The sequence below is a fragment of the Palaemon carinicauda genome, chromosome 15 (genome assembly GCF_036898095.1).
Source record: "Palaemon carinicauda isolate YSFRI2023 chromosome 15, ASM3689809v2, whole genome shotgun sequence".
In the NCBI taxonomy this organism is placed as follows: Eukaryota; Metazoa; Arthropoda; class Malacostraca; order Decapoda; family Palaemonidae; genus Palaemon; species Palaemon carinicauda.
Genome location: NC_090739.1, coordinates 48,635,790 through 48,647,118, shown reverse-complemented (window position 1 = coordinate 48,647,118; position 11,329 = coordinate 48,635,790). Strand labels below are relative to the sequence as shown.

Sequence of the window (11,329 nt, the reverse complement as noted above, 5' to 3'; positions counted from 1 at the left end):
ATGTAAATATTTTGCTTGGTGTTTACCGTTCTGTTAATCAAATTTTGGAATCAAACATCTGTAATTAAGTATTAATTAGTAAGGAATATTCTGATGACATTTGTTATGAAAACTATAATATAAAACTGCCATAAAGCTTGCATAATTACTTAAAACTCTTAGCATAATTTTACTTGGTTTAGCATAATTTTAATCGGGGGGTTGTTACCCATAGGTTTACCTGCTGCGTTACCAACAGCCTTTACCTGGCCCTCCTTGCTCCTAGCTCGAGTGGAGAGGGGCTTGGGTGCTGATCATATGGATATAAGGTCGATCAGTCTCTAGGGGATTGTTACCGTCCCTTGCCTCTACCATTCATGAGAGGCCTTTAAACCTTCATGATCTTGTAGTATGCCTATATCTAGTATGACTTATAAAGTCTTGCCTTCTTTTTCCCTTTCCTCTTTTTTTCTTTGCTTTCTCTTTCTTTTCTTCAGGGAATTCCTTCCTCTGGCTTGACCCCCCTGCGACATTAGTCTACATATCTCATCCCTTAGGCTGCGTTGGGATTCACCATTATTTTTTAAATTTAAAGAAATGTCTTGCTTTTCATACTTTTTTTCTAGAAGATGGTTGTATTCTTGGCTATTCATTGCTATAGAATCAACTTAGTTCCTTATTATAGTGCATATTTAAAGGAATTTCACAGGTCGATCAGATGAGCATTATGAATTGTTAAAATATCAAGTAAAAGACTAACCCCTGTTCACGTGCTTATTTGGAATGCAGGCGGCCTATTATCTTTGGAAGCGTAGCAGATCAGCTTTTACTTAAATTAACTATAATCAGCTGAGAGAGTTTATACTTAAACTGAAAAGAAATACAATTTATCCACAAAAGAAACTTTCTAATATAACCCAGGAACATAATTGCTAAGGTACCCTTAAATCTGCCCTATTTGGTGTAGACTTAGCAGTTCCTCCTCTACTTGAATCAGATGACCCTTTCATTAACTGTCCAAAGGAAAACACAACCTTTTGGCTAATGTTTTTGGCAGTAAGTTAAGTAATGAGAAACTCGATCATCCTCATTCTTGTTTTCGCGAAGCTAAATTAACTAGTTGGGCTTTTCAGTCCCGTGAAATTAAAATACCATTTATGCTTACGGAGGTGTAGACCCAAATGGTATTTTTCAATTGATTGTTATAAGAACGGCTAATTTCTTAGCTCCTAATTTATCTGCTATTTTCCACAAGTTAGCGAGAAGAGGTTCCTATAGAACTTGTTTGAGAACCGGCAATGTTACTAATGTGTTGTAGTATTGTAGAGGCTAAAGGAATGAAGCTCTGCTGCGCTTGCCTGCAAATATTTCTAATATTGCTGTGATATGTTTCGTATGCTATTTTATTAGGACTATTTCTTGATGGAAGTAAAGAACACGTCAAGTATAAATAGACTTGTAACAAACATTATTGTATATGCTGATGATGCTTTTCTATGACTGACGACACAATGATAAAAAAACAATGAAAGTATAAGTGATAAAACATAAACCAATGTAAATCAGTATAAGTGTATAAAAGACTCTAATCTTATTAATTCATATCATCTATTACAACTGTACTCTCTTTGGGGAAGTAAGCTACATATGAAACACTATTTATAATCACTTATATTCAAGACATACACGTACGGATGATGCAATGTGCAGTGCCTATCTAACTAAGGCAGGTGACTCCTGCCAGTCCATACTAATCTAGTAAGATTAACAGCCAGGCATCAGGAGTAAAAGCCGAAGAAACAGTTTGTCCATCGCTTTAAACACAATCCGTCACCCTGCTGCCAGTGACTTCCTCGAGATTTAAGGGGGCCTATCCTCCACACCCAAAGCTCTCATTACTCTACAAGTTGCTCATCCGCTTATACGTGTATAACTGTTGGCAAACATTGATTGTTAAGATATACAGCCTAGCACGGTTATGATATACCACCTAGCACGGTAACCTTATATACATATATATATATATATATATATATATATATATATATATATATATATATATATATATATATATACATACACATGCATATATATACATACATATATATAACTTGCATAGAAAGACCATATAGAGATGCAAGTGAAAGGACATGTCTTGGGGCTTTAATCTGTAGTGGACTATTCATGGCTGAAGATATATATATATATATATATATATATATATATATATATATATATATATATATATATATATATATATATATATATATATATATATCTTCAGCCATGACTAGACCACTACAGATTAAAGCCCCAAGACATGTCCTTTCACTTGCATCTCTATATGGTCTTTCTATGCAAGTTATATATATATAAATATATATATATATATATATATATATATATATATATATATATATATATATATACATATATATACATATATATATATGTCTATATATATGTATATATATATATATATATATATATATATATATATATATATATATATATATATATATATATATATATATATATATATATATATATATATATATATATATATATATATATATATATATATATATATATATATATATATATGTGTGTGTATATAATTTATATATGGGTGCGTGTACTTATTCTGTTTTACTTTCTTTTGCTATTTTTTACGGTTTTTTATGGCTGTGTATAGTTTTTAGGCTGTTTCATAATATCTTGTGCAATTCTTATCCCCGTATTCTTATTTTCTAATTTCCTAAAACACGAATATTTGAAATTTTACACCAATTTTATTAACCGAGAAAACCCGCCAACCTATGCGAGTCAAAAAGAGCAATTAAGAGTAAAAAAATTGGGAAGTAATACTGTATAAGTTAGCAAATGATATCATCTATACTCTGTTATACGTTGTTCAAATACACCTTAAATATGTCATAGAAAAGTACAAAAATAATTTCATGATGCTTAGGTAATATCGAAAAACAGGATTATTTAACACTTCTTTCAGTACACACGTTATGATGTAGGCTAAAACTCGAAATCAGCTGACAATATCGTACGTCAAGTTTTAAGCCCAGCCTACTATCAAAGAGAGAGAGAGAGAGAGAGAGAGAGAGAGAGAGAGAGAGAGAGAGAGAGAGAGAGAGAGACGTATTTATATATCTAATTGATAATCAGTAATAATATTTAGAAACAAACTATGCAAACTGTGATACCTTATAATGTATTGGTGATGAAGTAATATTCATTATTAAGATATTTTGAAGTTGAAATATTACATATACGATACTCTTTGTTATTCGTATGTGCCCATATTCCTGAGAACGGAAGCTAAAGATCAGCTGATTACAACCAAATGTTAAAAAAAAAAGAAGTTAGAAATGGGTGTTGTATTTTTCACACTTTTTAAGGAAACAGTGATTTGAGTTTCTCCTATGTGGATGTATTGTATGGCATCTGACAGAGAGAGAGAGAGAGAGAGAGAGAGAGAGAGAGAGAGAGAGAGAGAGAGAGGGGGGGGTGTTGGAAGGTTAGTTCTCTAGTTGGGACGTCTGATCATGCCTTGATTTCGTTAGTAATCAAGACTGAGCAGGTTGTCCCTGACGTGTCATACTCTTGTATGATACTGTATATATAAAACATCAAACAGACTGGAATAGCCCTTTGAGTGATCTTTTGCAATTGAATTGGTCACAGTTGTATAAAAGTGATGTGAGCCTGTTGTTTTTTTGGATGAGAATCTGGTCAACATAACTGTTAGGCATGTCCCTTCTCGTCTGCAAAATATCGAGTGAAAAACAAATTCAGGTTTAAGGCATGATAGGTCTACTACTTCTCCAAATAAGCACATCTACAATCATCATTAAATCAGGATTTGTCTTCACTTGATAGTTTAGCACACGAGAAGGGATAAAGGGATACGTCTATCAGTTATATTGACCAGATTCTTATTCAAGAGAACAACAGACTAAACACTATTATACAATTGTGACGGATTCAAATGCAAAAGTCCAAGCAGTTATAAGATCTCTGGGCAGCTCAAATATCGATTTGCTTACAGTCTGACTCTGAGGCAAAATCCAAAGCCCTTAATCCATGGCGATCAGTAGGATAAATCACTATGGTGAGCCACAAAGTCATCACTATCTTAGCTATAATGGTAAAAAGAATAATCCAAGTCTGAATTATGATTGATGAACACAAATAGAAGTTGTTATGCGTGTCACAAATTTTAATTACCTGAATCTCATGATATCCCCATTCATAGCAGGACTTACAAAAAGCAAGGCACTCAGTCCTATTATACACTGCGATTCCCTTTGCCCTAGAATTGCCATCCCGTCTTGAAATTATTGGTTTCTTAAAACTCGTAAGAAGGGGCTAAGATGAATGTCTTATTTAGGAAACCAAATAAGACACTCATCAAATGCCTAGGTTCCGGCAATTTGGAAAAGCAATGATGACCATATCGTATTACTTGTACTGAACATTAAATTTTTCCTAACGCTGAGAGAGACTTTTTATAATCTATTCCTCAAGTTTAAGGGTTACTGTTATACTAACTCGACTGCTACAATTTCTTACTTTTCATATGTCTTCTCCGTTATCCAGATAGAAAAAAAAATTGTGTAGTAAACTAATGAAAGAAGGATATGAGCTGGATCATCAGATCAGAGATAATGCAGTAACTTCATTGAAGCATGACATAGAAAATGTATATTAGCTTTTAGGTGCCCAGGTGACTTCCCTTCCTCCTAATGAACAGATGATTGCGAGAGTTGGAAAATAAGCTGGAAGTATTTTAGGTGGATGTAGATAAATGACTTGTTATTTTTTTTTTTTTCAAGTTGTTCATAGTTAACATTTGAAAGATATATTTTAATGTTGCTAATATTCTTTAAATACTTTATTTTTGTTGGTCATTACTTCACATGTATTTTGTTTATTTCCTTATTTCCTTGCATCACTGGACTATTTTTCACTGTTGGAGCCCTTGGGATTATAACATCCTGCTCTTCCAACAAGGGTTGTAGCTTAGCTAATAATAATAAAAATAATAATAATAATAATAATAATAATAATAATAATAATAATAATAATAATAATAACAATAATAATAATAGTGAGGTAATATATTGGTGAAATAGTTATTATTTTTATTAATTGCCAAGCTACAACCCTAGTTGGAAAAGCACAATGCTATAAGCCCAGGGGCTCCAACAGGAAAAATAGCCCAGTGAGGAAAGGAAACAGGGAAAAATAAAATTTTAAGAAAAGTAAGAACATTAAAATAAATATCTCCTTTATAAACTATAAACACTTTAACAAAACAAGAGGAAGAGAAATAAGATAGAATAGTGTACCCGAGTGTACCCTCAAGCAAAGAAAACTCTAACCCAAGGCAGTGGAAGACCATGGTACAGAGGCTATGGCACTATCCAAGACTAGAGAACAATGGTTTGATTCTAAAGTGTCCTTCTTCTAGAAGAGCTGCTTACCATAGCTAAAGGGTCCCTTCTACTCTTACCAAGAGGAAAGTGGCCACTGAACAATTACAGTGCAGTAACCCCATGGGTGAAGAAGAATTGTTTGGTATTCTTAGTGTTGCCAGGAGTATGAGTACAGAAGAGAATACGTAAAGAATATCCCAGACTATTCGGAGTATGTGTGTAGGCAAAAGGGGAAATGAACCGTAACCAGAGAGAAGGATCCAATGTAGTACTGTCTGGCCAGTTAAAGGACCCCATAACTCTCTAGCGGTAGTATCTCAACGGGTGGCTGGCCAACCTACTACCTACAAATGATCTACTTTATTATTTTGGTTATCATCGTTGTTCTCTTTTTGAGCACTATTTACACCAACTCAAAAGACTGAATAACTTTCACTACTGTTCCCTGAGAAAGATCCTTGAGACGCATTCAGTTTCACTGTACGATGAGTCTGCATGGCCTGATTACAGTAAATCTTTATATGAAGATATAAGGTAAAGACTGTGAGGTATGTCCTCTTCAAAGAATTAATGAGGGTCAAATTCTAAAAAAGAGCAAAGATCAGTATGTACTCTTAATACTCAGTAAAGAAACATTTGGACAAAAGTGCTTAGGACCACATTCTCTGAGAAACATGGTGATAGGGAGCTGTGCTTGCTAAAGGTAGAAGTGGTTCAAGGAAAAGAGCTGTGTTAAGTAGAGTAACTTGCTTCAATTTAAGAAATAATGCCATAAAGTTAACGAAAATTCAGGTGACAACATGAGAAACTATGGAATTAAAGTATTGTAAAACATATATCTTGAAGTTTAACATGGATCTTGTTATGATATTAATGTGCCTTTTTAATTATGTTAAAGGCACTTTTTGTCGTAACAAACTGTGAATTATTAGATGTTAGAAGTTTACACTAAACGCAGTAATTCGAGTAAATTGTGACTTCCCAAAGCAGATTCAAGAACATACAATGTTTGGAACATTTATGTCCATGTATCACTCTACATAAGGAAAAGGAATAATACTAGTGATGTATTTTATGCAAATAAAATAGTACTGTTTCTCAACCTTAAGAATTATACACACAGATGAACTTACTATTAACTTATTTTCTTGAAAATAGCCGTTCAACACGGAGAGGAAAAAGTAAAACGTTCACTGCGAGAAGCTGCCAAAAAGAAATACAAAGAAATACGTCACATGCTCGCCAAAGAACTGGTCCAGTCGCCGAAAGCTGTTGCACGCATATACACAAGCAAGGCTCACTTAAACTCCGTTTAGGTGACATTATTGCCATTATTTTTTTACCTCTGCATAGATCTCTCTTCTATGTTGAGCCATGGATTTTCCATACATGTATAGTCTACAGTATGTGACGGAACTACAGTATACAATATATTAAGATTCATCGTCAGTCTTGGTGGATTTGCAAATTCAGGTGAACAACACTGTGCTTTATAATAAGTCTTCATGTCACAGCTATTTCTTCTTCTTCTTCTTCCCCACTGCTATCTTTACATTAGAGGGTCGGTTGCTTGACGGCTATCTCTAATGCCTTCTAGCAATGGCATCCTCTTCCACAAAACCTCTTCTCTCCATATCATCCGTCACCTTATCTCGCGATATTATTCTCTGCCTCCTCGATATTCCACCCTAACATTTTGCTCATAAGCCCTCTCAACCATTCATCCTCAACACGTGTCCACAATATCATCATTTGATAGGAATAGGATTATAACTTTAGCAAAGCTGGGAATGCCGTTTTAATCATTAAAACAAATAGTTTTCATTATTATACTTAATTTGCATGAGTTTAATTAACTGAATGTCCACTGGAATGCTTAAAAAGAACTTTGCTCACCAAAACTAAATTTCAGTAATCTTATGTTTTGTTGTATTCTTCTTTTAGTTTTCGCTTTACATTTCTGCTTCTTTACTGCAAAAGGCTGATTTCACTACTGGGGTCCTTAGGCTTGTATTTTAATATCGAGTTATAGCTTAGCTTGTGATAGTTACAATAGTAATAAATTAAGGTTTAAACTTCCACCTGGTTTTGATTATCAAGAGTCACTGGTTCCCTGCAGCAGTTGACAGAAGTGATGAAGGTGATCTTGGGTGATACAAGAGTTGGCGAAGGTCCCCGACATCAGCAAAATCGTGATGGACCTCAGCCGAGAAATAATGAAGGCTGGAATCATCGAGGAAATGCTGGAGGACACTATGGGGATTCTGGAGCCAGAGGAACTGGAAGAACAGCAGGAAATGATAAGGTGAGTTCAGAGCGAATTTCTTACTTGCCTAGAATGACAGATGTGTTATGTATAGTATATCTGCCTTACTTTTTAGCGTGGATAGCGAGAGATTTGGTATTCCTAAGTATATTAGTCCTGACAGGGGTACCACTTTTACGACTCAATTGTGGACACCATCAGCGAATCTACTGGGAATCTCCCTTCATCAGACAACCACCTACAACCATGCAGCCAGCGGAATGGTTGAACTTTTTCACTGTACCCTCAAAGCAGCTTTGGTGTCCTAATGCAATAACTTCAACTGATTTACTCAGCTTTGCTGGGTCATCCTAGGCCCACTCCTAAAGAGGGCCTGGATGTCTCGGTGACTGAAATGCTGTACGGCAACCCGTAACCGTTGGTCGTCCCTGCAAATTTTTTTCCATCGGCAACCTTCTCCGATATCTCCATCGCCTACGTCACGTTGTGTGAAAATTTACTCCATGCTGCCAGACTTGCAAGCCCCCAGAGAAGCAACACATACTGACAGATTTGCACAAGGCATATCACGTTTTTCTGCTCAACGATGCTAGCAAGCCACTGCTAACGCCCCCTTACACGGGCCCTTTCCTTATGATTAACATTCATGGTAAAGAAAACTGGGTTTCCACTGATCACCTTAAACGTGCTTATCTCCTGCAAGATGACCCGCCTACAGTGCGCCTCTCAAGAGCAGGGCACATTATTTCACATGTGTCTTTTTTAGGGTGGAGCCATGTTACGCACATGTTTCACAGAAGTTCGTACATTGTTACGGTATTTCTTTGTTTTTGTATATCTGGCTCTCCCCCGCACTGATAACAGAACCTGTTTAATCTTGCCGTTTTCATGCATTAGCTGGATTCATTTTTGTGATGTTCATGCCCGCAAGTACTTGTATTCAAGTTCATTGTCTGTTTAATAAAATTAGTTGCATTCCTCTCGCTTCTCAATTATAACCTAACAACTCACTCGCACAAACAATGAAAAATATAAAAACAAAGACTAATATTGACCCTATTATTAATATGTTTTAGCAATCGAAAGGATGAGATTATTTTAAGTAGACTTTGGATCAGTCATGCCCACATTACACATAGATATAATGTAGACAGTAGCAGTGTACCATAGTGAGCTTCTTATGACACATTACTGTCAGTTTAGTAATTTCTGGTATGTTGCTGCAAACTTGTATGCCAGCGTCGGTAATACCATCTAGATGGTTATTCCGTCGCTCATCTTCTAGATTCTATGTACAGAAAATCCCCTTTTTGGGTATCTACATGAGATCGTTTTGTTAATGAAATTTATGCAGTTATAAGTAAACATGGGTTTTAGAAATGTGCTTTTAAATTTGTATTAGTTTAAGTGTATATTACGGTGCATAATGACTTCACCAGTCTTAGTGCCTAGCCTCTGGCCTAAGATTTATAATAATTCATAATCCAATCCTTAAGTCCACATGAGAAATTACATCACTGAGTTTAGTCGCCACTTTCCACCAGCCCAATGTACTGTATCTTCTTCGGTCCTATGTACCATACTGTCTTCTTCCTTTCCCCAGTTACTTTTTTTTTTTTTTTTTTTTTTTTTTTTTTTTTTTTTTTTGCATCTGAACTTTGGCATTCCCCTTCTCCCCATTCCATGCAACTCCATTTTTATAACCGTTTCACAAACAGGGTCTTCGTCTTTGCATGACATGACCAAACCACCATAATGTTTTGCTGAGCTTTCTTCGATTCTTCACTACTCTGATTGTTCTTCTAATAGAATAACTAGTTATTCTATCTCTTATCGTGATTCCACACATCCTTTTTATTATTCTTATTTCTGTCTCCTCCATTTGTTCGTTCTTAAGCCTTCTTTGAAGGTTTCAGTTTCATCCAAGTAGTTTAGCTAGGTTTCGCAAATTTTGTCAGGTAATGTGAAATGAAGAGAAGTTTATTGATATGGTCTTTCTAACCAGTTTACTTAAAATTTTCTTTCACAATTCATGGTGCTGGTTCACAAAAAGTGCTTCAACTATTAATTTTATTAAATTTTTGCCTAGGGTTTTGATACATATTTGAAAGAATATGGAAAAGATATTATAGTCTCCACAAATAACAAATGAAAATATATTTATTTTGTAAAAGCCATGCTACAAAAACAGCTTATACCTACAGTATTGGAAAAAACTATGAAAATATACTAAACAATTACAAACAAGTAATAAAGCTAAAGAAATAAAAATAAAGAGGACATTTTATAACATATATATCCTATTGTATCTTGTTACAAAATCATTGCATGAATAACGCTGGTCAAATAAGACACTTAGATGAATTCTGAGCACCTTTCGCGTGATTAAAAATGACAATCTTAACAGTAAATTCTTTACATGCACATGTAGAGGCATTCACGCGAGCGTACAAACACGCCAACGCCCCCCAAATACTAGCATATAGTTCTCAAACAGTGTATTTAAGTAATGATTTTGCTGGTAGATTTCGGACTATTTTTGAAAACCTGTTCAACTTTTCACGACATCTTGGACGGAAGACATGGAACAAGAGTAAAGCTGATTGCCAAGAATAACAATAAACCAAATATTTAGTTGATTTCCACAATGCTAGAAAAATGCCCATAGATCCATTCTATTGCATCTATTAACTAATATTTTTCTCCTGCTTTCATATCATAAGAATTACCCTAATTTGGACGGTATCAACTCGATGAACTGACGATGAATGATGACAAATGACACTATTTACAGTGAAGAAAGGACGGAAACAAATGAAAATGGTACTAAAACTAACTTAAGAATTATACCTATGCTGCATAAAATCCTTATATAGAAAAGAAGTGATGTGATGTAGTGTATTTATTATGTGTAATATTATTCTCGACGAATGAACGCCAGGTTATGCATTAGAATGGATGAGTATTTAAACCATTTTGAGAGCAATCAACCTTGCAGTCTGAAGGTTTACTAATTCAGTTCTACCATCTTCACAGTGAACTTCAGCATTCTTACATTCCAAAGATATATTATAGAAATCTAAGAAACTATTTCATTGTATTACTCATCCATATTATACATGGCCTAGTACATGGTTGAGATATGGCTTACATTAAATTAATAAATTGCATCAAAGTTTTCTAAGTTAGTAAAAGCGGTAAATATTTGAGATGGATGCCATTCACAAGAATACGAAAGCATGTTTTCAATCACTCCCAAGACAATTCGATGATACGTCAAGCGTAACAGTTTCTTGGTCAGCGATCGTGATCGGGACTTCTGGGTTTACACAAAAGAAAGATGTGCTCTCACTTCTGCCTCGTCGACTACTACCACGTCTGTAAAAGATAATTGATAATATTATGGATAAAGGCCTAAATATCAAAGAAAAGGTATACGTATACGGAAACAAAAAGGTAAAATAATTAATAATTTGAATATATTATGGTGTATTGGGTGAAGATAAAGACAACCCATTGCCAAAGAAAATTAAATTATGCAATTACATGAATATGTATTCATATAAGTAAAATAACATTTTACTGGATCAGATGTTTACATGAATTAAATGCCATATTGCATGTCCTATCT

The 11,329-nt window shown here is 34.6% G+C and overlaps 1 protein-coding gene across 1 annotated transcript in view; it reads right to left on the bottom strand.

Annotated features, from left to right (window-relative positions):
* Positions 1-9,923: 9,923 nt before the first annotated feature.
* LOC137654280 (pancreatic triacylglycerol lipase-like) overlaps positions 9,924-11,329 on the bottom strand; it is an 8,239-nt gene continuing 6,833 nt past the window's right edge. The window contains exon 10 of the mRNA XM_068387907.1: positions 9,924-11,076. Coding sequence (XP_068244008.1) covers positions 10,944-11,076 — 133 coding nt within the window. The 3' untranslated portion in view covers positions 9,924-10,943. The remainder of the gene's footprint in view (positions 11,077-11,329) is intronic.